General features: G+C 52.5%; 2 protein-coding genes across 2 annotated transcripts; both read right to left on the bottom strand.

Moving 5' to 3' along the window:
- Window positions 1-1,342: 1,342 nt before the first annotated feature.
- TOR4A (torsin family 4 member A) lies at window positions 1,343-6,120 on the bottom strand. The gene is made up of 2 exons (XM_084798799.1): window positions 5,551-6,120; window positions 1,343-4,867 (listed from the first exon to the last, which is right to left on the bottom strand). Exon 2 carries the CDS (start codon window positions 4,829-4,831, stop codon window positions 3,548-3,550), a length of 1,284 nt encoding a protein of 427 aa, XP_084654925.1. The 5' UTR covers window positions 4,832-4,867; window positions 5,551-6,120; the 3' UTR covers window positions 1,343-3,547.
- A 3,609-nt stretch (window positions 6,121-9,729) lies between these two features.
- Window positions 9,730-24,363, bottom strand: NELFB (negative elongation factor complex member B). The gene is made up of 13 exons (XM_084797382.1): window positions 24,124-24,363; window positions 23,816-23,979; window positions 23,573-23,672; window positions 22,549-22,779; window positions 17,153-17,338; window positions 16,196-16,308; window positions 15,035-15,137; window positions 14,723-14,818; window positions 14,220-14,362; window positions 14,012-14,118; window positions 11,091-11,232; window positions 10,689-10,797; window positions 9,730-10,513 (listed from the first exon to the last, which is right to left on the bottom strand). Exons 1-13 carry the CDS (start codon window positions 24,223-24,225, stop codon window positions 10,376-10,378), a joined length of 1,734 nt encoding a protein of 577 aa, XP_084653508.1. The 5' UTR covers window positions 24,226-24,363; the 3' UTR covers window positions 9,730-10,375.
- Window positions 24,364-26,040: the final 1,677 nt, after the last annotated feature.

The following is a 26,040-nucleotide window of genomic DNA, read 5'->3' as shown; positions in this document are numbered from 1 at the left end:
AAGACAAAGACTTTTGCCCGGTGCTGGAATTTCCACTCTCACACTCAACACCTTGAGGCCTTTCCATCTTGGAAACCGGTAATTTTTTTCCTTTGTGATGAATACTCTTACTCCACTTTCCCAAACCTAGATTAAATAAAACTATTTCCTCCTGAAACTTCTGCCTCCAGGTTTGTTTTGGGAGAGGTTTGTTTGTTTTGTTTTTTGAGACAGGGTTTCTTTGTGTAGCCTTGGCTATCCTGGGCCAGGCTGGCCTCGAATTTACAGTGATCTGCCTGCCTCTGCCTCCCCGAGTGCTGGGATTAAAGGCGGACGCCACCACGCCTGGCCTTTGTTTTAGTAGATCGTATGTGTGATGGTTTGAATGGGGAAGCCCCCATGGACTCGTGCATTTTGGATCCTTGGTCCCCAGGTAGTCTAACTATTTGGGAAGGATTAGGAGGTGTGACCTGTTGGAGGTGTGTCACCAGGAAGTCACTTGGAGCTAATGCTCTCTGCTTCATGTTTCAATGCAAATTCAGAGTCTGAGGCCAGTCTGGGCTACAAAGATTCCATGGCAAGCCCTGGCTATATAGCAAGATCCTGTCTCAAAATCAAAACCAAAAGAGAAAACACGCAAAGGAATGTGAATTCTGGGTCAACTAGGGTCTCACAGCAAGTCTGTATCAAAAGAAGAAAGACATATGGCGCACACCTCTAATCCCAGCACTTGGGAGGTAGGGGCAGATGGATCTCTGTGAGTTCAAGGCCAGCCTGGTCTACAAAGTGAGTCCAGGACAGCCAAGGCTACACAGAGAAACCCTGTCTCGGAAAACCAAAAGAAGGAGGAGGAGAAGAAGAAGGAGGACGAGGATGAGGAGAAGAAGAAGAAAGTCATGATCGTTCATGGACTTGCTGCGCAGATCTGCTATTAAACTCAGCTTCTTATTACACTTTGCTCTTTAGAATTTCTCAAATATTTAAACATAAAATATTCATTTGGTCAGCACGGCCATACACAAGTGTAATTCTAGCATTTAGGAGGCTCCAAAGTTCAAGGTGAGCCTAGGCTATAAATGTGAAACCCTGTCTGAAAAATAATAATCATCATTATTTTGGGGGGGGAGTGGCTAGGGGATTTTGAGACAGGGCTTCTCTGTGTAGCCTTGACTGTCCTAGACTCGCTTTGTAGACCAGGCTGGCCTTGAACTCGCAGAGATCCACCTGCCTCTGCCTCATGGAGCACTAGACCAGGAATTAGTTAGTAGATGTTTAGAGAGAAGTTGGTAAATTTACCACTGACAGGTTTTAGTATGCCTGTCTCAATTCATAGGTGACGCAAAGAGAAAACCAAGAGACCATGGATGGTTAGCTCTGGGCTGCAGTTTATTCACAAGCATAATGCAACCTCCTCAGCATCGAGTGTACAAGCCTCTTAATGCCAGAAATTGGCCTCAGTTAAATTATTTTAGTAATGTAATGTTTTATAAATAAATAAAAAGAAAGCTCTGCATGGGTTTGGATCGTCACTAAGCCAATGTTCCGTAGATGTTGAGTGAATACAAGCAACACTTGGCTGTGTAGGAGACACTTCCAGGCAGGTTTTCAGGTGACAATCCTGGGGGTCTTCTTGAGGAATGCGGAGGACCATCCTGCCAGGACTGGCCGGTACCGCCACATGTCACACACACGCAGCCTTTGAAGCATCAACACAAAGTCCTGAAGGCAGAGCAAGAACCTCTACCTTCCCTGTGGCTCAGCGAGTAAACTAAGGTGGATGGAACATAACTCTTGTATTCCCAGGTCTGGCCATCCTACCCTCTACATCCCATAATAACACTGGCCAAGCCTTCCAACTTCTAGGAGACCCCAGAGCAGGAAGGAGTCCTGGGGCCTGAGGAAGAATATGCTGGTCACCTCCCAGGCATAAGATCTATGTGCAGGGCTCCGAGGGTGAGGGCGTCCATCTGCAAAGTCTTTCTCCGAGCCCTGCACCACACAGATCCTCAGACTACGGCTGGAGCAAGTTGAGTGGGAGGCAACGAAATGTGTAGGACCTACTCAGGGCTAGTTATGTCCTCTGAGGAAACCTGAGCTTGGGTAGTTTTGTAGCAGGACTCTCCAGCGTGGGGGAGGACACACTGTGCCCCTTAGGGGCTCCTCCTCTCTCATCTCTTCTGCCATCACCCCTTGCTGTGCCCTGAAGCCCCCCTTTTGGGTGCACCCTCCCCACCCCCCTTTTTTTTTTTTTTTTTTTTTTGGTTTTTCGAGACAGGGTTTCTCTGTGTAGCCTTGGCTGTCCTGGACTTGCTTTGTAGACCAGGCTGGCCTTGAACTCAGAGATCCACCTGCCTCTGCCTCCCAAGTGCTGGGATTAAAGGCGTGCCCCACCAAGCCCGGTGCCTGGGCGCACCACTTTCTAACCCCCAGAGATGAGCATTCACAGGCAAAGGCTGGCTGGGTGCAGCCACTGGGAGGCAGCACAGAGCACTAGGAAGCCTCATGCCAAGAAAACTCCCAAGAAGATGGAGCTGAGAGGCTGAACCTGGGACACCAAAGGTTAGAGGGAGCCTCACCCTCATGTAACTGTGGTTACCAGATGGTTGCAGTGCCAGGCAGTGTCAGGCAGGCAGAGGCCTCGACTACTTCGGTCATCCTGTGGGTCCAGCCAGGAGCCTAACCTCCCAGCCCACCCCAACAGGCCTCATGCACACCCATCTAGTGCTTTCTGCGAACAGAGCATCAAGGCCTTGTTCACTTCCACTGTGGTCACTGTTTGCTGTTACTCTGGTGCTGGTGGCAGGAAAGGTACCAGTGGAAGGCGTGTGTCCCTCGGCACTAGGGCTGGCTCGAGTCCACTGGTCCTCCTTTCTGGAGAAATCTGAGGTTGGGTGGTTTCCCAGTGGTCTCCCCAGAGTCAGTGTAGACACGTCACGACCCCCTGGAGGGCTCCTCCTCTCTAACTTCTGGTGAGCAGGACGCTGACGCTTGTAGCTGGTTCCAATGCATGTCTATCTCTGGAGCAAACAGGCAGCCAGTCCCAAGAGCCTGGGTCTCCACATAGGTCCAGGGCCTCTGAGGGATTGCACTGGATCTACTTACCCCAGTATGGCAATGCAGAAGGGAGCTGGAGAAGTGCTCCCCACCTTCGGGCCTCTAAGCTAAGGAGGCATTCAAGAGGCGACTGGGCGTTTGAGAGGCACGGAGCTGCCACATGCTCCCCACCACAGGTACTTACCCTCTGACACCATCTGGACCCGAAGTGCACACTGTTCATCTCCTAGGGCTATGGGAGGTCCTATCACATGTTCTTGGGGTGTGATGGGTACAGTGGGAGCTGGGGGGTGGGGGGTAGGGGGACGACCAGACCACATATAGGAAGGTAGCTGCTTTCCTGGTGACCCTAGGGAGTCTCAAGGCTCAGTGGTGGAAGAGAAAAAGGGAGGGAGTTCAGGTGTGAGCCACTGCAGCGGCCTCCCTAGCTCCTGGACTGAAACAGCTTAGGGGGTACCAATCACCTGATATCCCTCCTGTTTCCCTCAACAGTTCCGATGCCTGGGGCCACTGGCTAGCCTTCAGCATGTGCAGGCTTGTGCTGTAAGAGGTTGACCTTAGCTACTACCTGCTTGCAGCCAGTGATGGCAAACTCGTGTCCAGCAACCTGATAGTAGCTAAGCTGCTCCGCCAGATGTTCTGCCAGGGCCTGCTCAGGGTAAAAGCCCTCTCCTGCCATCTCCTCTCGGAAGCAGTTGACCACATCTGGCTTGTCCAAGAGCAGGAAGGGCACGATGGCTGCAGTGTCCCACAGAGGGTGTTCTCGGACCAGGAGCTCCCGAAGGCTGGTGTGTAGCTCTTCCTCCGCCTGGGACCCCACAGCCTGAGTGCTGCCTGCACTGTGGAGGTGTGGCGGCAACACCCGTGACGCGTTCTGCAGCACAAAGTGTGTGATCTCTGTGCCGCCAACGCCACTCAGGAGTACATAGATAGCGTTGTGGAAATGGTGGGAGCGCTGCGGCTGAAGGAGGTCGTGAAGTTCATCCAGTAGCGCAGGTGGCAAGAGTTCTGCCTCATCCAGGACCAAGAGAGGGGTCTTCTCCTCGGCCTCAGCCTGTGCCACCACCTCTGCCACAAGCTGTGCCAGCTCCTCTCTGCAGTCCTGAACCGGGCGTGACTCTGGGCAGTGATGCCGGGCGTGGTACTGCAGAACCAAAGCACTATCCTCTAGCACTGCGCGGAAGTGGCGTGCCAGCAGGCGCCCCACGTGACTCTTGCCCACACCACTGGGCCCGTGCAGCGCCAGGAGCAAGGGATGACTGTGCACGTGGGTAGCTAGGTAGTCTCGCAGCAGGGCCATGATTCGGCCCACAGCAGCTGGCTGGCCAAACACAGAATGCTGCAGCGCCTTCTCCAGCCCGTCGAGGTCATAGCGTTGCGCATTATCGTCCAAGTTCTCAATGGCGTTGAGAACCTGGAACCCCACGATGGCTACAAGCAGCAATAGACAGCGCTGGGCACGGCTCCGGCTCTCCGTGCGGGGTCGGTACTTCCGTGAAGTTTCCGGGTAGAGCACTACCCGACTACGCCTACGCCTCTTGCGGGGTGTCCTGGACGACAGCTCCGTCAGACTGTCGAAGGTGAAGAATTTAGGTTGGTCTAGGCTCGCACGCAGACTCCCCATGCTGCCGCTGGGCCGGCGAGCCCCTGCCCCAACGTCCGGTTCCGTGCCTGGCGGCAGGAGGCGCCTCTTGCGCAGGACGAAGGCTCGGCGGCGCAGTCGGAGCACAGCGCGCACTGGCGCGATCACACAGGGTCCCTTGGCCTCCGGCTCTAAGCTAGGTTGACTGCGGTTCATGGTGCAGGAGCTGTGCTCAGCATGCAGGTCCCCTCCCTGCAATGGGAAAATGGGAAGACCTCTTGAGTCCCCGATCTTAGCCCTCTGAGGTCCCTTAAGGTGCTTTTAATGGGCCCCCGCCTCGTCTTGCCCCACTGACCAGGAAGCCCAGTTCAGCAGGAGGGCCCCAATGCATGCAAATCTCGAGTCCTCCCAGAAAAGGCCCAGGCCTTGAGGAAGTGCGGGGGGTGGGGGTGGGGGCGGGGGTGTATAATTTATCAGGCTGCTGACTTCCCTCTTGGAGGAATAAGCAGAGGGTCGTACCAGCACAGATTAGGGGTGTAGAACTGGACCCTACACACACACACACACACACACACACACACACACACCAGCACCTATCAGACTGTCAAAGGCCTAAAGGTTCCAAATAGACCTCTCATAGCAGAGGACTCGGTACCCCTAACACCTGTGACTCTTCCCATACTCGGGGACAGCTGATGGCAGGGAACGTGCAGACCAAGCATTCGTGTTTTTGAGACTGGTCCCTAGCACTGACTCTAGCCCTTTAACGCCACGGGCCTTTCAGCCCACTCCCACCCCTAGCCCCCACCCACACCCAAACCTGGGCTTCCTCAACACACAACAAAGCAGAAAACTGAACAAGAAGAGCCGGGGATAGATTAGAGCCCTGACTACTACGGAAGAGGCTGGCCTCAACTTCTCCACTTCAACCCTACCTGCAGCTGCTCAGACTCCCCAGCTCCGCCACTCCCTTCCAAGGCCAGTGTCCAACAACTCAGGAAGCCGGAAATGCCGTCTTCCACCCAAAGGGTGAAGGGTGAGGTGGGTGCGTCAGGGTCTGGCTGGCCCAACTCCGGCTTGGCTCGAAGGGGGGTGGGGGGAGGAGGAAAGCGACTCCTGCAGGTCCCCAGGGACTGGAGCTGAGGAAGCTCAGGGGAGGCTTCCGCTTATAAGCAAAGGAAGTGAGTCAGGGGTGCCGGCAGGCGGAGCTTGGGCAGAGCGATGGGATCTGCCAGTGGGGGAGGCCTGGCTGACCGGCCCAGAACCCCTATCCAGCAGTTCACCCACTCTTCATCCTTGTGGCTCTGCCAGGGCACAGAAAGAGGATGGAACTCATCCAACAGTTCTTCCCCTAGGTCCCCTGAGCTCCTGAAAGCTTAGTCTCCCCTTTTCTGACCCTGCTTGTTTGCCTGACCCAGCAAAACTAAGAAAGGGACCCTAAAGACCCTACTGAGGCTCTCAGCTGACTGTCAGCAAGAAAAGCAGGCCATTTGCTCAGCCCTGTGCCCCCCCATCAAGCCCTTACTTTTTCTCTCTGCTCCCCTTCCTTCCTCCACTCTACCATTCCTCACCCCCACCCCGCCCTCTCATAGGACTGGACAGAGGGCACACAAGCTCTAGAGCTAGAACCCCTTTATGGCTCAGGGTCCTTGGGCCAAGAACTGGAAGACACGGAAGCTTCAGACTCCATGGCAACCTGTTTGCCTTAGCCCTGCCCACCTCTATGCCCCTCCTTTTTTTTTTTTTTTTTTTTTTTTCAGGAAGGGACTTGCCTAGATGGCCTCAGACTCCTCCCATTCTCAAAGGGAGCTGGTTTCTTCCTTGGCCAGCCCGGAATTCTGGAACTTTCTGGAACTCTCACAGAATTAAAAAAAAAATGGCCAAGGTGAACAGGTATGCTTCTAGATCCCTCTAGACAGCCCGCTACACATCTGCACTTCACAGACCAACTGTGTAAAATGTTAGTGTAGGCTGTGGAAGGGAGGGGCTTTTAGAAACCTTGGCTTTTGTTTGTTTGTTTTGCTTGGGTTTTGGTTTTGGTTTGGTTTTGGTTTTTGGTTTTTTGAGACAGGGTTTCTCTGTGTAGCCTTGGCTGTCCTGGATTTACTTTGTAGACTAGGCTGGCCTCAAACTCACAGCAATCCACCTGCCTGTGCCTCCCGAGTGCTGGGATTAAAGGTGTGCACCACCATGCCCAGAATGGTTTTTTGTTTTGTTTTGTTTTTGCTTTTGTTTTGAGACAGGGTTTTCCATGTAATAGCCCTGGCTGTCCTACACTCACTTGGTAGATGAGGCTGGCCTCCAACCCATAGTGATCCACCTGCCTCTACCTCCCCAAGGACTGCACCACCATGCCCAGTTCATATGTGATCACTGAGGTTCAAACCCGGGACCTTCGGAAGAGCAGACTGGGATCTTTTTGGGGTGGGGGTTGGACAGGGTTTCTCTGTGTAATAAGTCCCGGCTGTCCTGGAACTCTCTGGAGACTAGGCTGGCCTTGAACTCACAGAGATCCACCTGCCTCTGCCTTCAGAGTGCTGGGATTAAAGGTGTGCACCACCATACTTGGCCTTAGAGGAGCTGGGAGCCCAGCACTGTGAAACCTTGGTTCTCTAAAAATTGTTCTGACCGGAAAAGACACTAGGCCCCAAGGCAACCGACCACACCCTGAAAGAAGGGGACAGAGTATCATATTTTTTGGACCATAAGACTACTTTTTACCCCCCAAAAGTGGGGGGCAAGGAATTAGGGTGTGCTTGATGGTCCAATTGCTGTTTTTACTGTTTTACTGCTCTAAAGACTGGGTGCGTCTTATGGTCCGGTGCGTCTTATAGTCCTAAAACTCCGGCAGTCTCTAAGCGAGCCCACTGTTGTCCAGTCACTTTTCCAAGAGGCTGATCTGTCCAATGCTGTAGGGTCCAGACTCCCATTCCAGGCTAGAGAGAGAACTGACACATTCAGAGAACTCACGTCCCAGACTGCATCTTTGCAAGGTCCACAAGCTCCACTGCCCACCCCCACGTCCTCCACCCTATTGTAAAATCCCCTCAGCCACCAGGCCTTCCCCTCCACAGCTCCTTGAAGGCTCGCTTGGCCCACACTAGCAGAATCCAGCCCCACAGACCATTTTGTCTCTAGCAGCTCTTCACTCTGCTCAATGACCTTGGCCAGCACAGTCCACTCCCAGCTCCTTTGCCTGTAGCCCAGGCCTTTCCTGCCTTCCCCATGTCCCCCCCATGTGGCCCCTCACCATCCTCAGCACATGAAAACAGCCCCAGGAACCCTAATATCTGGACCTCACAGCCTGCCCTTTCTGAAGTGTCTGTGTCGTATAAGCACTAGCTCCCTGGATGACACCACAGAGCCCAGCACCATACACCTCTTACTAGTGCGTCATTGCCAGCACCCCAGAACCAGGTTTCTGCCATTTCCTTTTTAATTATTATTAAATTTTTGTTTTGGTTTTTTGAGACAGGGTTTCTCTTGTAGTCCTGGACTTGCTTAGACCAGGCTGTCCTCGAACTCACAGTGATCCACCTACCTGTCTCCCAAGTGCTGGGATTATAGGTATGTGCCACCATGCCTGGCACCTCTTCCACTTTAAAAATAATCAAGCAGGCCAGGCCTGGTGGGGTACACCTTTCATTTCAGCACTTAGGAAGGAGAGGTAGGTGGGTCTGAGAGTTCAAGGCCAGCTTGGTTTCAATAGCAAGTTCCAGGACAGCCAGGGCTACAGACTGAGACCATTTGGGGTGGGGGTGGGGGGCAGGGGGAAGTAAAAGAATCCTGGGGCACTTCCCCCAACTGAAGGCCTGAGTTCATGACCTGTGACCTCTACTCAGCCGGAACTTTAATGTTCCTGTGGTCCCACAGTAATCTGGCTGTGGTGTCACATATTGACGCCTCCACCAGCCACCCAATCCAAGGTTGGTGGAAGGCTGAAAATTCAATCCACTATGTTGGTTAGGATCAAATGAGGTTGTGGGACTGGCACCCTCAGTCAGTCCCTTGGCTTCTGTGGTGGCACCTGTCAGTAATCCCAGGACTCGGGGGGCAGAGGCAGGCAAATCTCTGTGACTTTGAGGCCAGCCTAGTTTACAAACCGAGTATAAGACAGCCAAGACTAGACAGAGAAATGCTGTCTTCAAAAAAATAAGAGAAAACAGCCCTCCCTCCCTCCCTCCCTCCCTCCCTCCCTCTCTCTCTCCCTCCCTCCCTCTCTCCCTCCCTCCCCCTCAGCCCCACTCCCCTCTCCTCCTCCCTCTCTGCGGTACCCTATGCCTTAGGCCTCTGTCACAAAGATGGCTATCTTTAAATGCACCCTGGACTTTGGACCTGGGCCTTGAGCCAAAATAAACACTATGACTCATCCAGCCTACAGTGTTCCTTACAATAGAACACTGAACTAACACAGCCCGTCGCCCTTCCCTCAGCTTCAGGACATGCTCAACAGCCTGCTGGCCCCCTGCCCCATGTGGTGACAAACAGCCAGACTCAGCCAGGGCACACACACACATTCACAACTGGAGAAAGTTAGGCACAGACTGAGGTACCTGCAAGCACCCGCCCACATCTGCCTGATCCCATCAGAGCAAAGAGGGCTTCGTCATGCCTCAGATGTGCCAGCTCTCACTCTATGACCTGAGGACCAAGGACCCCTCACTCTGGAAGGAGTGGAAGACCGCACACCTCGATGTTGGGACAGAGGTCAGGAGCCCTGAGATCTTCCAGCAGCTGGGCCCTACCCCAGCACACTCAGGGCAGGGTTGCCAGGCAGAGGCCAGAGCACTGCCTCTCCGTAACGCTACACCAAGGGAGGATCTCCGTAAGCCTAGTCTACACAGTGAGTTCCAGGCCAGCCAGGGCTATACAGTGAGACCCTGTATCAAAAAATAGAATGCTGAGCTGGAGAAATGGCTCGGTGGTTTAAGAGCACTAACTGTTCTTCCAGAGGTCCGAGTTCAATTTCCAGCAACCACATGGTGGTTCACGACGACCATCTATAATGAGATCTGGTGTCCTCTTGAACAAAACACTGTATACATAATAAAAAAATAGAATGCTGCATCCATCACTGAACCCAGCGCCAAGACAAAGAGAGTCATCACTATAAATTTATCAAAATGCGTTTTATTTACATACATGGAAACTTTAGCTTGTACACACGTAGTTCCCTACTCTAAGGCCAAAAACGTAGCTAGACAAGGAAGGTGAACTAAGGTGGGGAGCTGCAGGGAGGGCTCCGCCTACAGAGCTCAGCCAGCAAGGACGCACTGACGCCAGCAGGACGCACTGACGCCAGCAGGACGCACTGAAGCCAGCAAGGACGCACTGATGCCAGCAAGGACGCACTGACGCCAGCAGGCGCAGGCCTCTGTCCACCTGGCCTCTGTGGAGGGGACCACCCTTGTGCTTGGGACATGAGGCCCAGCAAATCTGCTTTGGTGAACCCAACATAGCTTCTTCTTGGGCTTTCGGGTCAGTCAGGCCTCTGCCCGCTGCCCCTGAAGAACCAGCTGACTTTTCTAAATCCCACCCACCATCCATCCCTGCCAGGGTCAAGCAAGGCCAAGTCCCACCATGCCATCATGGGTCCCCCTTGATGTGCAGCAGACCACTGAGGACCTTTTAGGACCAGCTCCAGGCAGCAATTCAGAGAAGGGAGCACTCCGCCAATGAACGGCCCTAGGCTCACTCGGCACTGCTGGCTGGCTAGGGCCTCCTCCCACAGGGCACTACCGGAAATGGCTCCGGGGAGCCTCACAGCGCAGGCACATTGGGAAGGGGCAGGTCCAGTGCAGGTGCCTCTGCAGCCTGGGTAGGACTGGGCTTCCGATGGTCTAACTGCTCCAGCTTCTCGCCGAGCTGGGAGTAGAGCTCCTTCACGGCCTCCCCACTCTGTGGGAAAACCAGACATGGACATGCTGGAGGGGCAGGGGCCGGAGCCTACATGGGGGAGTGGCAGGATCAACCAGGAACAACAGCCCCAAAGTAAGCACTGGGACATGTATGCCGCGGCAGCCCAGCACATGCACAGAGCAGAGCCCTGTGAGTGGGGGTGGAGGACACTCACCTGGCCTGTGGGCTCCAGAGCCTTCTGCAATGCCTCCAGCTTAGAAGGGGCCACTCTTGGGTGCAAGTGGAGGAGAAGCCTCAGCACATGACGATGCACATTTTCTTTCCTGGAAGAGGGCAGTGGGACTGCAGGTGTCCTAACATCTACTTTCCACCCAGGCACAGGCCACCCTAGGGTTGGCATATCCCTTCAGCTCTTCCCACCCACCTTGAGGCAGAACAGAACTGATCCCTGGGTCACACTCCCCAGCTACATCCAGGAATTCCTCAGCCTAGCACAGGTCCCAATGCTCAAGGACTCACCTGTGGTCCTCTAGCAGGATGGGCCTCAACGCCCCTCCCAAGCTGTCAGGCACAAGAACTGACAGGAAGTGACAGTCCAGTGGGTGGTATGTCCTACCTTGGAGAGGCAGTGAGGAAAAAGCCATCAAAGAGGCTGCTGCAGAAATCCTCCAGGGCAAACTCGTCAGCCAGCAGTGCCAGGCTCCCAGTGAGCAGGTGGAGAAAGATGTCACTGAAGGCCAGGTCACTGAAGGTCTCCACTGTGAACAACAGAGTGGCTCAGCCTCGGCCCTCAGGGCCTCTCACGGTCCCAAGATCCAAATAGGAGCCAGATGAGCAGAGCACACCGGTGAGGCGTCTCAGCAGGGAAGCCAGACCACAGCCAGAGCACGGGAAGGCAGGGTGCTCTGCCCCACAGCCGAGGCTCTGGTGTGAATTGGCCTCTACAGAGAGAAAGCCCAGAGACAAACAACCAGAGACATGCAGAAATGTAAGAGCACAGCCCAGAAGAGATTCTGCCAAACCCTCCAGATGACTCCTCAGTTACCTGCATTCACACACACACACACACACACACACACACACACACACACACACACACACACACACACCAACACCAACCATTGCCAAACTCCCTGTTTGAAGGCACCAAAAGTAGGACAGATGACCGAGCACCCAGGAGGCAGAGGCAGGTGGATTTCTGTGAGTTCAAGGCCAGCCTGGTCTACATATTGAGTTCCATGCCAGCCAGGGCAAAAAACAAACAAACAAAAAAAAAACAAACAAAAAACAAAGAAACAAAAAACCCTCAATGGGTTATTGAAAGAAACTCCTCAGTAATACAGCCAGAAATGCATGAGCTGTAAGGTGGGCAGCCACACTGATCTGGGCAGCTCCCCATTTCGCATTGCTCAGGAATTCCAGAGAAGCTAAACTAAACAGAAAGACAGACAGCTAGGACTACTGAGAGACCCTGTCTTAAACAAACAAACAAAATAAATAAATAGGTCAGTGGGTAAAGGCTACATAAGCCTTGGGACCTGAGTTGGTTTCCACAAACTTGTCCCCTGACCTACACACATGTGCTGTGGCATACACAGCCACACACACCATGCACACAATACAGAATAATAAATATTTTAAAAACAAAAGTAAACAGAATTCAGGAAAACTGACTTCTACTACTATTAGAACTCTTTCATATGTAAGAGCAAGCCAGACTTAATTTTAATCTTATTTTGTGTGTACGGATGTTTTGCCCGCACACATATTTGTGTAGCATATGTGCCTAATGTCCACAGTAGTCAGAAGCATTGGGTCCCCTAGAACTGGAACCACAGACAGTTGTGAGCCGCCATGCGGGTGCTGGGAGTCCTCTGGAAGAGCGAGCCATCTATGTAGACTTTTCAAGGTCTTTCTTTTTCTTTCTTCTTCTTTTTTTTTTCTTTCCGAGACAGGGTTTCTCTGTGTAGCCTTGGCTGTCCTGGACTTACTTTGTAGACCAGGCTGGCCTCAAACTCACAGCGATCCGCTTGCCTCTGCCTCCTGAGTGTGGGATTAAAGGCGTGCACCACCATGCCTGGCTTCAAGGTCTTTCTAAGCATGACTGAAGAGTGTACCATGGTGCATTAGAGGTAGAGATGCCCAGGAAGGACAGGCCACAGTGGATTTGTTGGCACCAGATGACAGACTGAGAACAGACTCAAGTGCATGGACAAGGCAAAGCCAAGTTCTTATATCTGTGTCCCTATGGCCTTACACGATCTAGCTGCCTCTGTGACCAGCAGGATGTCCGAACGCCCCTAAACCTGGAGAGGGCACCAAGTATAACCAAGTATAAAGGGAGTGAGTCTGGCCATACCTGACTTAAGCTCAGCAAGGCTCATTTCAAATTTCCTGCCTCCTCTGAGTTGTTTCAAACTGCTGAGTCTGTGGTAACTTTTTGAAAAGTAAAGACTAGGCCAAGAAAATCCAGTGAGATCAAAGTCACATAAATCAATATGCACACAGCAAGCAGGACGTAGAGATACCAGTGACCTATAAATACACTTAGAGAAGAGGCTGGGTGATGGTGCCGCACTGAGAATGGGGGAGGATCTGTAAGTTCAAAGCCAGCCTGGTCTACAGAGCGAGTTACAAGACAGCCAGGGCTGCATGAGACTGTCTTGAAAAACTAAAAAAGGAAAAGAAAAGACGCTCCATGTTTATGCACAATCCTATAAACCCAAGACAAAGGGTGAGTCAGGGAATGCCTGGGCCTGTGGTCACAAAGACACAGGAGGCAACTCTTCAGCAAAGCCTGAGCTGTAGGCGGCCGCTTCTGGCGTCCCTCCTTTTGTGGTGTTGGGGATAGAACCCAGTGCCTTATGGATACCAGGTCAGTGCTCTCTCACGGAGCCACAGGACCACCCACAGCTTCACCATCAAGAGCCCACTCAGAGTTCCCCGGTTTTGGCTTGTGATATCCTAGGCACGTGGGGAAAGAGGGCCCCTTGGAGGAGACTGAACACCCAAGAAATTTTATATTGCTTAACCAACTAGAACAGAGCAAAGGTGTTTTTTGTTTTGTTTTGAGACGGGGTCTCTCTATGTAGTCTTGGCTGTACTGGACAACCTCAACAGAAGGGCTGGGAAGATGGCTCAGTGGGCAAAGGCTACACAAGCCTGGAGCCCTGAGTTGATTGCCTGGAACCCACATAAAGGTGGAAGGAGAGCTGACCATGTAGGCCAGGCTAGTCTTGAACTCACAGAGATCTGCCTGCCTCTGCCTCCTGAGTGCTGGGACTAAAGGTGTGCGCCACCGGACCTGGCTACAGAGGTATGAGTTCTTTCTGTAGGAAATCACAAGATTCACTGGCACCTCTGAAACAGAGCTAAACCCTATCTACAAACACGCACACAGAGCATGCACTGAAGTAAAGTGCACACATGAAAACCAAGCTGTGGAGGTTGGAGATAAAGGCAGGAAGACAGTGACAGAGCTCAGGGCCCAGGAAGTCAGGTCCCAGGTGGCAGGCGAGCATAGCCAACAGGACTCACCCAATCCAGGCAGCAGGCGCAGGAGCGCATTCTTGTTTCTCTGCTTGGTGATGTGTAGGACGTAGTACAGCCCCACCTCACAAGCCATGCGCTGCTCCTGCAGAAACCTGTATGCGAGAAGCCATGGCCTTCAACCAGCCCGCCCAGCAGCACCCCCACCTGCAGCCCCACTCTAGTGGCTCCCCCAAACTCTGCCCCAGAGTCTTACTTGGTGAAACTTTCAGGCAGTGTGTTGGGGTACGTGACTTGGGCTTTCTCCTCAGCTGGAAGCTTCTGGTCGACGTTAAAAGTGTAGTCATCCACCACGAAGGACATGAGCATTGGCAGGAACCTGGTGATGAGCTCTGCGTCCTGGCAGAAGGAGTGTCTGAGCCCACTAAGGCCCCACGGTCCCAGCTGCTCTCAATATACACCCTAACCCACTCTGCCATGAATACCTTGCCCTTACCCACCCAATAAACTTTCCTCAAATCCAGCTTTCTTGGACACTGGCCCCTCCTTCCTGTGTCCTGAGACTCATGTCCAGTGCTGTGTTCTCAGACCCCCACCATGGCTACACCTGCAAAGCCCCTTCTGGGCCCCAGTCCCCAGGGAATAGCAAGCACCACCAGCCTACCCAAGCATCCTGGATGACTGTTTACCTAAACAAGACTCTAGGAGCCCCTGCTCCTCCCCATAATTAGTAGAAAAGGAAGAAACTAGATCCCTTACCATCTTGGGCTCCTTGAAGACCTGGCTGTCTATTAAGTCCCATGCACCTTGGCCGAGCGCCAGCAGCCTAAGTAGGAGAAGGAGGTCGGGGCTATCCTGAAAGAAGACAGAGGCCTCAGCGAGAGCACCCAGGGACTGTGCCATCCTGTGGTCCCACTGGACAAAGCAGCGCCTCTGCTTTCCAGGGCCAGGACCCTAGGACAGGCACCTGTGTGCCAATACCCACCTGTGGAGTGAAACCATTTCACAAGGGGACAGTGTGCGCTTGCCCAGCCACCAGCCAGGACTACGCTCACCCTGGACAGTGCTCACCCTGGGCAGTGTCTCCTGGCTAACCAGCTCCTGCAAGTGCCTGATGGTGCTCAGGGACAGTGTGTTGATGGCAAAGGGGTCGCACAGGATCATAGACAAATCCCTGGAAGAAATCAGACCTTGGTATAAATTGAGAAGCCTGGCTACTCTGTTTCTAATAGTTGCAGGGCCAGCCCCACTAAAGGGGCAGCTACAAGTTGGGATGCAGGGCTTGGGACTGACCCCAGAGAGCCAGCCTGTCTGTACCAAATTCAGGCTGTCCTGATGCCCTTTGAAGACCAGGCTGGCCTCGAACTCAGGTCGATCCACCTGCCTCTGCCTCCTGAGTGCTGGGATTAAAGGCGTGCGCCACCATGCCCAGACCAAATTCGTACTTTATCCATAAGTTACTCAAAGATCTTCTAGGCCGGGCGTGGTGGCACACGCCTTTAATCCCAGCACTTAGGAGGCAGAGGCAGGCGGATCGCTATGAGTTCAAGGCCATCCTGGTCTACAAAGCGAGTCCAGGACAGCCAAGGCTACATAGAGAAACCCTGTCTCGAAAAACCAAAAAAAAAAAAAAAAGATTTTCTAAACTACAGATTTAAAGAAAAGCAAAAATAACCCCCAACACACTAAACTCACACTGTTTCACTGACTTTAACCCCAGACTCAGGAGGGAGAAACAGGCAGATCTCTGTGATGAGTTCAGGGCCAGCCTGGGCTACACAGTGAATCCCAGGCCCGCCACGGCTACATAGCAAGACCCTGCCTCAAAACAGAAAAGTCCTAGCTCAGGCTCTGGGTTTAGCCAGGGAAGAACATTATACAGAGATGTGGCAGGGCTCTCCCAGCAGCACCATCTTCATTCCAAGCGCAGGATGCTGGGAGTCAGTCTGGAGCCCCCAGTGTAGCGCTCAGCTCACACCCTAATCTGCTACAGACAGCAGTGCCCTCCCTGTGCGGGCTCCCCAGGGACAGTAGGCCCCTGACTCAATGAAGAGGTACTGAGAGTCATTCCAAGTGATCAGTGAGGGCTCTGTGAGCAGTGGGCCTGGTACCCAGCATAGCCATCCCAAACCATCCTGGAATAGGGTCCAACCTCCAGCAGTAGACAGTAAACCCCACCTGATGCCTGGCTAGAGATCCCCAAAATAGGATCCTCAAAGAGCTGACTCTCACCCCAAAACTTGTTCCTGGCCCTTCTTCACACCGTCAAGAAATCCCTGCAGCTCCCGGGCTCTTTTGCTGTCCACAAACCGTTCTCGGATGCAGGCATCCAGGCACCAGGTGAACTACAGGATGGAAATATACAATTGCAGGGTAACCAGACTTTCACCCCTCAAACTTTGCCACTGCCCGAATGGCTGTGAGAACTTCAAGGTCAATACAGGAGGCAGGTTAAGATAAACAGAAGCCAAGGCCCAAGACCCCACTCTAGGCAAAACCCAGAATACAAAAGGTCCCTCGAGAGGACAGAGAAAAGGGCAATTAGTAGAATGGGGCCATGGCGAAGGCTGCAGGTTTAGAAAGCCAAGGCTACAGTTGCCACCCAGTCAGTATTAACAAGGAAAATTAAACAGTCAGCACTCATCCCCAGTGTCCAGAAGGGAACATGGATGGCCTGAGACACCAGTGAGCTTTCACAGGGGACCAGCGGCCTACAGGGAGCAGAAGGACCCTAGGTCCCAAGAGTAGCAAAGGTCAAGCCAGCACATGAAGGAGGCATAGCTGTTTTTCCTGAAAGGGATCTAACCAGGGCTGGTCGCTACATGGTGCTTAGCACTAAGCAACAGCACATAGTGCCCAGGGGGTGGGCTCAGATTTCCTGTGCTCTTGGTGCGGGGACAGAGGGATGTGCAGAAAACGCCATTCCTAGATTACCTTGGTGCTGGCCAAGAAGAAGCCCCGAGGGCTCTGAGGCAGAAGCCAGGAGCCCAATGGGAAGATGGCCACTGGGCCAGCCACTTACAGCTACAGGGAGAAGCTGGGAAGCTGCGAGAGAGGCCTCTGCAGGAGCTGTTCATCCCCCAGCGGTGCTGAGGAGCGAGCTCAGATGTGCTCAGCAGGTCATTTCGGGATAGCGAATTCAGAGGAGGAAGAGGACGCAGCTGCGCACAGGTGGGCGTGCAGTACTACCTTGTGGCAGGGATCCACAGTACAGATCTCACTGACGTCCAGGTCATGCAAGGACATGAGCAGCTCCGCTCGCAGCGTGCAGTAGTGCACGTTCCTGGTCCGCAGGAACAGTGTGCGCAGGAACTGCAGCACCATGTCGTAGAGCTTCACGTTCTTCCCGACCATCTGCGTCAGCTTCTGGACCACCTGGGGGGTGGGACACACATGGAGGCCACAGTCCTCACTGCAGGGCGGGGAGAGGCAGCACACGCCGGAGGCCGGACTAGAACTCACATCAAGTCCCAGCCAGGCCTGCCAGGGCTACACAGAAAGACCCTGTCTTAAAAAGCCAAACAAGCATACATCCCGACGCCAGCACCACCAGGCAACAACACACACAGGCGCTCGGCCCTGCCTACAGAGCTGGCCCCTCTCTTTTTGGCATGAGATACCTTTTTTCTGCCACAAAATGTTGGCACCAAATTCTAGGAGATCAGCTTCTGCTACTCAGTCTCAAAGTGGTAGATCCATATACATCCCAGGGGTACCATAAAAGGCCCCTGTCTGTAATCTGCTGTGACTTTAAGCACCTGCCTGCCAGGTTAAGGGGTGAGTCACCCTAGAAGCAGAGCTGAGAACCAATCCAAGGACAGTGCCCCAACACAGATGGCCTGGGCTACAGGCCTCCAAAGCCACAGTGGAATCCCTGCTTCCCTGTCATCTTTCCAGGCTCATGGCTGTGACCATCCTTGCCCCACACTAGCACCAGGGCCACAAACACTGACACCCAGCTCTACTTTACCTTGTACTTTCAGCAAGGGCCGTGCAGGGACACCAGTGCCTAGTCCTCTGGCAGGTGTCACCACCCTACTTCTACCCAACAAAAGCAAACCACACAGTCCTGCTCAGATAGCAGGGGGTGGGGGTGGCACTGAGGAGACAGGAGGATGTCTGAGTTTGAGGTCACCCTGGTCTACAGAGGGAGTTGCAGACAGTCAGGACTACACAGAGAAACCCTGCCTCAGAGAAAAGGGGGGCGGGATACTTAAGCCAACACAAAGAAGCTCCACTGTCCATGGTTAAGTGAATCTCAGGACAATGGTACAAAGGGACAGTTGGGTTAAGTCACGGGTGAAGATATCACAGGAAGCCCAAAGGCATCAGGTTAGACTCAGCAAGAGTGAGGTCAGTGGGAGGAGGCAGAAGTGCAAGAGCGACTGGGCTGGTCATCTCACTCTCCAAGACCCCTGCCAAGAACTCATAGGCTGACCTGGATCCTTATCTCAGGAACAAAATGTTCTCTGTTGACATCACTGAGCCATGTGGATGGTCCACCATTCCCTCATCCACTGGGAACAGACCACAGAAACAATTTAGCCGTGACGTGGAGTACGCCTGCCTCACACATAACCAGCTTGGGACCACCTGCTCACATGCAAGGCAGCTGTCCTACAGCCAAGACTGAGAGGGGGACCCACCAGCCTGATGTCCCCAGGGCTGTTAAGATCACAGAGCACTGAGAAGAATTTCCAAAGTCTCCCAGAGGAAAAACAGGCCAGCATCAAAATGCCAGAAATCAGACTCAACTGCAGAAACTGACAAGAGTATAAAGAAAAGTCTTTGATGAGCTGGATGTGGTGGCGTACGCCTTTAATGCCAGCACTTGGGAAGCAGAGGCAGGTGGATCTCTGTGAGTTCAAGGCGAGCCTGGTCTACAGAAAAGTCCTATCTCTTAAAAAGAAAGAAAGAAAGATTGATCTTTGGCACTTATGAGTATAATTCTAAGTCTAGCCGTTTGGCCCAGATGTGCAAACAATGTCCACCGTGTCAACTCTGGACATCAAGGGCAACAAGAACGAAACGCAGGACGGAGAGGACACCTGAAGAACTGGCCACTGGGCTGAGTCAAACCTGCTGTGGCTGTCACATCAAAGCAGAGCATCAAAAAGGCCTGGGGATCTCGGAGCCAGAACACCAGCGGGAGCTAGACAGCTACAAAATGTAAGCAGCTGAGCCCGTCGTCAAGTCTGCTCTGCCATTCCCTATCTTACTCACTTGAGACAGGGGCTCCCTCAACCTGCAGTTCAGCAGGTGTTGTTTGATCCTGTCCACACTGGCAGGCCCACAAGCCCCAGTGATCCTCCTGCCTCTGCATCCTCCCTTCCAGCACCAGTGCACAGGAACCTGCGGCCACGCTGGACTTCTTTATGGGTGTCACGACTTCATGTAAATGAGCTCACCTAGAGAGCCGTCTTCCTGTTCCTTCCAGCAATACTTTCTGCTCCTCTGCACATTTTTTCATTTGCGCTTATATGCATAAGAATGTAACGTTTAAAAAAATTAATTTATGTATTATGTATACAGTACTTTGCCTGCAGGCCAAAAGAGGGCATCAGATCTCATTATAGATGGTTGTGAGCCACCATGTGGTTGCTGGGAATTGAACTCAAGACCTCAGGAAGAGCTGACAGTGCTCTTAACCTCTGAGCCATCTCTTCAGCCCAAGAATGTAACTTTTAAAAAGTCAACTGATCACAAGTCAAGCAAGTTCTCTTACAGCTACAAACCAGTGCTGTGTGTGGCCGATCAGCAGGAGAAATGGGGGGAAGAGAAAGGCTGGGGAACCAACAGAGCAGAGCACTCTGCCTGTCAGCAACAGAGCAAGGGAAAGACGGCAGGAAGCCTAACACGGCAGCCACCAACACCCTTAAAACCCAACTAGAAGCCAGGCGTGGTGGCGCAGAGGCAGGTGGATCACTGTGAGTTCAAGGCCAGCCTGGTCTACAAAGCAAGTCTAGGACAGCCAAGGCTACACAGAGAAACCCTGTCTCAAAAAACAAAAACAAAACACAACACCAGCAACTAGAGCCATGAGCACCCAAGGCTCATGTGAAGCATTGCCATTCCTTGCAAATCCTCATACATGAAACATGCCAAATGCCATGTCATAAACTGGAAAAGCTCACCAGACTTCAAGCTTAGTGACTCCTCAAACGAAAGCAATAGAGCTAATACTGGTCTATCAATTCAGGTTGAAAGACAAAATCCTGGGCCAGGCAGTGGTGGCGCACGCCTTTAAACCCAGCACTTAGGAGACAGAGGCAGGCGTGAGTTTGAGGCCAGCCTGGTCTACAAAGCAAGTCCAGGACAGCCTTGAGAAACAAACAAAACAAACAAACAAAAAAGACAAAACCTTGAATGTATTAGGTTAAGGAAAAACGTAAGAACCGTAATGCTGGCTTCAGCAGATAAGCCCCTGCACAAGGACGACACACAAATTCATGAAGGGTCCTCATTTTAAAAAATGATCTCGCAGCACTGGAGAGTTGGCTCAGTAGTTATGGGCACCATCTACTCTTCCCAGCGCTTGGGAGGCAGAGGCAGGTGGATTACTGTAAGTTTGAGGCCAGCCTGGTCTACAGAGTGAGTCCAGGACAGCCAGGGCTACACAGAGAAACCCTGTCTCAAACAAAACAAAACAAAACTCATTTATTTTTGCCAAAGTAGACACTAGGAAATCCTGAATGACTTCATTACTCTATTTTTCCCAGTCTAAAGTAAGCTAGTTACAAAGTCATGACTTAAGAATTGTCAAGATGGGCGATTGGAAAGATGGCTCAGAGGTTAAGAGCACCACCTGCTCTTTCAGAGGTCCTGAGTTCAATTCCCAGCAACCACATGGTGGCTCACAGCCATCTATAATAAAGTCTGGTGCCCTCTTCTGGCCTGCAGGCACACATGCACACAGAACACTGTATACATAATAAATAAATACCTATATAAGAATTATCAAGATGGGCTGGAGAGACAGCTCAGAGGTTAAGAGCACTGGCCAAGAGCACTGGCTGCTCTTCCTGAGGTCCTGAGCTCAATTCCCAGCAGCCACATGGTGGCGCACAGCTGTCTATAGTGAGCTCTGGTGCCCTATTCTAGCACACAGGCAAAACACCACATACATAATATTTTTTAAAAAACAAAAACAAACAAAAAAACAGAAATGTCAGCCTTTAACCCCAGCAATCAGGAGGCAGAAGCAAGCAGATCTATGATTCCCAGGGCAGCGTGGTCTACCGAGGAAGTCCCTGGACAGCCAGGGCTACACGGAGAAACCCTGTCTCAAAAGTGGCGGAGTGTCTCAGTGTGTGAAGTCATCTGCTGCCAATCTCACAACTCAAGTTTAATTCCCAGGACCCACGTGGTGTAACTGACTCCTGGGTGGAGGTGGCACAAGTTTTGAATCCCAGCACTTGGGAGACAGAAGCAGGCGATGCCTGTGAATTCAAGGATAGCCTGGTCTAAATAATGAGTTCCAGGACAGCAGGGCTACAACAGAAAAACCCTGCCTCAAAAAACCAAAAAATAAAAAAAGGACTGGGGGGGCTGGAGAGATGGCTCAGTGGTTAAGAGCACTGTCTGCTCTTCCAAAGGACCCGGGTTCAAGTCCCAGCACCCAACTGGCACCCACACCTATCTGTAGCCAGTTCTAAAGGATCTGATACCTTCACACTAGTATACATAACATAAGTCATTAAAAAAAAAAAGGGCTGACTCTGGCAAGTTGTCTTTTGATGTCTCAACATAAAAGATGACACTTAATGGGCTGGAGAGATGGCTTGGTATTAAAGTGCACAAACTACTCTTCCAAAAGAGCTGGGTTCAATTTCTAGCACCTACATCAGGCAGCTCACAGATTCCAGCTCTATGGGCATCTGACACCCCTGGCCTCTGTAGGCACACACCCAGGCATGTGTGCACACCTACAGACACAAACATATAGATAAAATTCATTTAAACATTTTACAAATATTTATTTATTTTATGTCTATGAATACACTGTCTTCACGCACACCAGAAGAGGGCAGCAGATCTCATTATAGATGGTTGTGAGCCACCATGTGGTTGCTAGGAATTGAACTCAGGACCTCTGGAAGAACAGCCAGTGCTCTTAACCACTAAACTATCTCTCCAGGCCCCTACTTTTTAAAGATTTTAAAAGATGCCACTTAGAAGCAAGATGTGGTGACCATGCCTTTCATCCCAGCGCTTGCAGGCAGAGGCAGGTGGATATCTGTGGGCTCAAAGCCAGCCAGGACTACAAAGGGTGTTTCAGGCCAGCCAGAGCCACTTATGGCCAATTTGAATCTGGAATAATGCCAATATGAGTAAAAGGTGGAAAGTTGAATTTGGTGGTTTTCTTTCTGATTTTCTGAAATGAGGTCTGCTATGTTACTCAGGCTGGCCTCAAACTCACAGCAATCCTCCTGTCCTCCTACCAACCAACTTTCCCCCAGCTACAAAGACAAGTTTATGCTTATGCAATGAGACTACCCTACACACACAGGGGTAAGGCAAGTCTGCAGGGGGCCGGCCACACCACCGCCCTCCCCTGCGCATGCATCCCCCCTACTTGCTCTCACCTCTCCTTGGCGCCTGGTCTTAGGGGAGGGGCTGAAGAAGTTGTGCAGGACAGAGAGCTCCGTGCTGAAGAGCGCGCTCTCTTTCTCCAGGATATACTGCTTCAACAATGGGGAGACCTCATCACCAAAGAGAGCTTGGTTGTCCTGCCAGATCTGCCTCTTTACTTCCACGGCGCAGGCCCGATACAACTCCTTGTCAGCCGTCACCAGCTTCAGCTTCTTCTCAGGAACCTACACAGTAAACACCATAGCTCCCTGCAAGTGGCGCCTGTGTCCCCAAGTCTCCCTCAGGACAGGCCCGAAGAACCTGTAGGGCCCAGCGGCACCAATAGAGGCACCTGGGATGGACCTCCAAGTCTTTTTATTTATGGTTTGGTTTTTTTTTTTTTTTTTTTTTTTTTTTTTGGTTTTTCGAGACAGGGTCTCTCTGTGTAGCCTTGGCTGTCCTGGAGAGGCTTTGCGGACCAGGCTGGCCTCGAACTCACAGCGATCCACCCACCCACCTCTGCCTCCCAAGCACTGGGATTAAAGGCGTGCACCACCACCGCCCAGCGACCTCCAAGTCTTAGTAGGTGAATTCACACCCGGAATCCCCAGGTTTCCTCTCCCAGGAAAGTCTCTCCCTGCACTTTAAGGGATGTATTTCCACTTGCCTCAACCAAGTGATACAGGAAAGGTGCCCAGAGCTTGCTGGAGAGCAAACTCATACACCTTCCAAGGAGCAAGCAGGGCGTGGTGGTACATCCTTTAATCCCAGCACTCGGGAGGCACAGGCAGGCAGATCTCTGTGAGTTCAAGACCAGCCTGGACTACAAAGTGAGTCCAGGATAGCCAGGGCTACACGGAGAAACCCTGTCTTGGGGGGTGGGGGGGAACAAGAAGAAGAAGAAAAATAAATCCTTCCCAGGAGCTAAGCACCTGCCTGCACCAAGCCTATAGTCTGATTTCCACCAAGGGAAGACTAGGCAAGCATCATGTATCACTGGCTTCCCTTCGAGGGTTGCCCCCCCTCAAGAGCTCTCACCTTTGGCAAGTGTTTCATAACACACATCACCACTGGTTGTAGGGATGGCATCTTGACCAGAGAAAAGCTCTTTTCCAGAAGGTCTTCCAGCTTCTTGTACCTGGGCAGATTTGCACAACTGAGGAAATGGGTCTCCACATGCAGGATACACAGAGGAGCCCCTCAAAACACAGTCCACGTTGCATCTACAAGGGCTGTGCAGCAGTGGAGACCATAACTACAAAGCTCCCGGTGGAAACCCACCTCTCTTCTGCCTTTCCCTCGGAGGCGATAGCTGACACTCGGTCCAGCAGTTTGTCACGTAGCTCATCAAACACTGACTGATGGAACTCCAGCCGCGGTGTCCCGTGTAGGTCCAAGAAGGGCAGGGCCGACTGCAGGGAGGGCAGCAGCACGCCATTCTCGGTCTGGGGAAAGCAGAGAGTCAACGCGTACGCATTTTGCTTGGCCGGAGCCTCTTAGCTCAAGACCCCCCAGTGCCTCCATCCAGGCGTCGGGAGCACAGGGAATTATGTCCGGCTTCCCCCAGCGGCCCGGGCCTTCCTGCCCACCTGAAATTGCTCAATGGCCTTGAGCGGCTCAGTGCAGTTGGTCAGGGTCTCTTTCAGGTCCTCGCCATTGGCCACGCCCAGGTCCTGGAGCCCGGCGAACATGGCCGAAGCTCCAGCTGTTGCCCGGTTGTGAACCCCATCTCCGCCGCGCTCCCCCGGAGCCGTCGCGGACGCTGACGGAGCCCCAGAAGCCCTCTCCACGGTGCCACGGGGACCCCCCAAGCCCCGTTCGCCCGCAGCCTCCAGCGTGGCCAGCTCGAGCGAGCAAGAGCTGCTTGCACCTATCCACTCCTCCCACTTCCGCCCGTCACTGCTTAGGTCCAGCAGCGAATAGGCCCCGGGAAAACGCCGCCGCCGCGCGCAGGTTCCGGGCAGTGACTTGCTACCTAGTGAAGGGTAGTGAGTCTGTGTGCAAGGGGCGGTGCCTGGATGACGCAACCTCCTGTCCATAGGCTCTGGCTCCTCTAGCGCAGCTACAGTCAGTGCTTTTGACGTAGTAGTATCAAAATTGACTTGCACCCAAGTATGTTTTTTTGTTTTGTTTTGTTTTTTCGAGACAGAGTTTCTCTCTGTAGCCTTAGTAGACCAGGCTAGCCTCGAACTCACAGTGATCCGCCTGCCTCTGCCTTCTAAATGCTAGTATTAAAGGTATGTGCCACCAAGTAGAGTTTTATACGACTCTCGTTATAGCACTTGTTTATTTTGGGTTTTTTCGACACAGGTTTTCTCCGTGTACTCACTTGGTAAACCAGGCTGGCCTCGAACTCAAAGATCCAGATCTGCCTGCCTCTGCCTCCCAAGTGATACAGTACTCTCTCTCCCTCCCCCGCCCCCATCTCTCTCTGTCTCTGTCTTCTTTTTTTTTCCCCACCCCCCCCCCCCAGGTTTTTCGAGTTTCGCGACAGGGTTTCTCTGTGTAGCCTTGACTGTCCTAGACTCACTTTGCAAAACAGGCTGGCCTCAAACGCTGACTCCCAAGTGCTGGGATTAAAGGCATGGGCCACCACTGCCCGGTGATATAGTGCTTTCTTGACATTGAGATATATATTTTTTATTTATTATTATTTTTTTTTACTGTGCCCACAGGTACAAGGTACAGTACATGATCTTCAAGGCTGGGGGCCTTGGCCCAGGCATTTAATCCCTCCCTGCCCTTGGGAGGCAGAGGCAGAGGGTTCTGCCTTCCGAGTGCTGGGATTATAGACATGTCTTTGCTGCTGAGGACTTTGCTCTCCTTGAAAGCCCTAGGTATGCTTCTTGGGCTCAGCCTGGCTGAAGGCTGATAGCTCCTGTTCAGATGTCAGGCACTAGGGGGCCTGGTGGTGGAGCTAGAAACAGTTCCTATTCCCACTGCGGCTGTGTTCCTGAGGCCAGGGCTGCACACTTCTGCCATTGTTTTTGCCGGCTGAGCAGCTCCACACAGGGCCCAGTGCTGAAGGTCCCATCACCCTAGTAACCAAAGTTCAGGCACCATCTGGTGCAGTCAGAAGATACACAGGGTACTTAGACTCTTGGTCCAGGGCTTCCACTCTGCAAAGAGGGTGGCGCTGACGCCAAGCCAGCAGCAGGGGCAGAGGCTGCAAGGGCAAGCTCTCAGATGATGGCAAGACAGCGCAGGGGCTAAGAGTGCTTGCTGTCACGTCTGAAGACTTGAGTTGAATCCGTAGAGCTGGTTGTTCTATGCTCTGACTTCCATGTAAATGACATGCCTGGCAGACACACACACATGTTCCCAACACTCACATGGTAGTTCATAACTATCCACAACTCCAGTTCCAGGAGAGCTGATGCTCTCACCTAACCTCCACCAGCACCAGGCATACATAACGTGTGATATACAGACACACATGGGACAGAACCTTCATATGCATAAAATGAGATCACTTTAAGTGAGTTCTGGCTTGGGTTTGGAGGTAC

The sequence above is a fragment of the Acomys minous genome, assembly GCF_964271855.1.
Source record: "Acomys minous genome assembly, chromosome: 10".
Taxonomy (NCBI): Eukaryota; Metazoa; Chordata; class Mammalia; order Rodentia; family Muridae; genus Acomys; species Acomys minous.
Note: the sequence above shows the minus strand (reverse complement) of the source record. Positions and strands in the feature narration are given on the sequence as shown.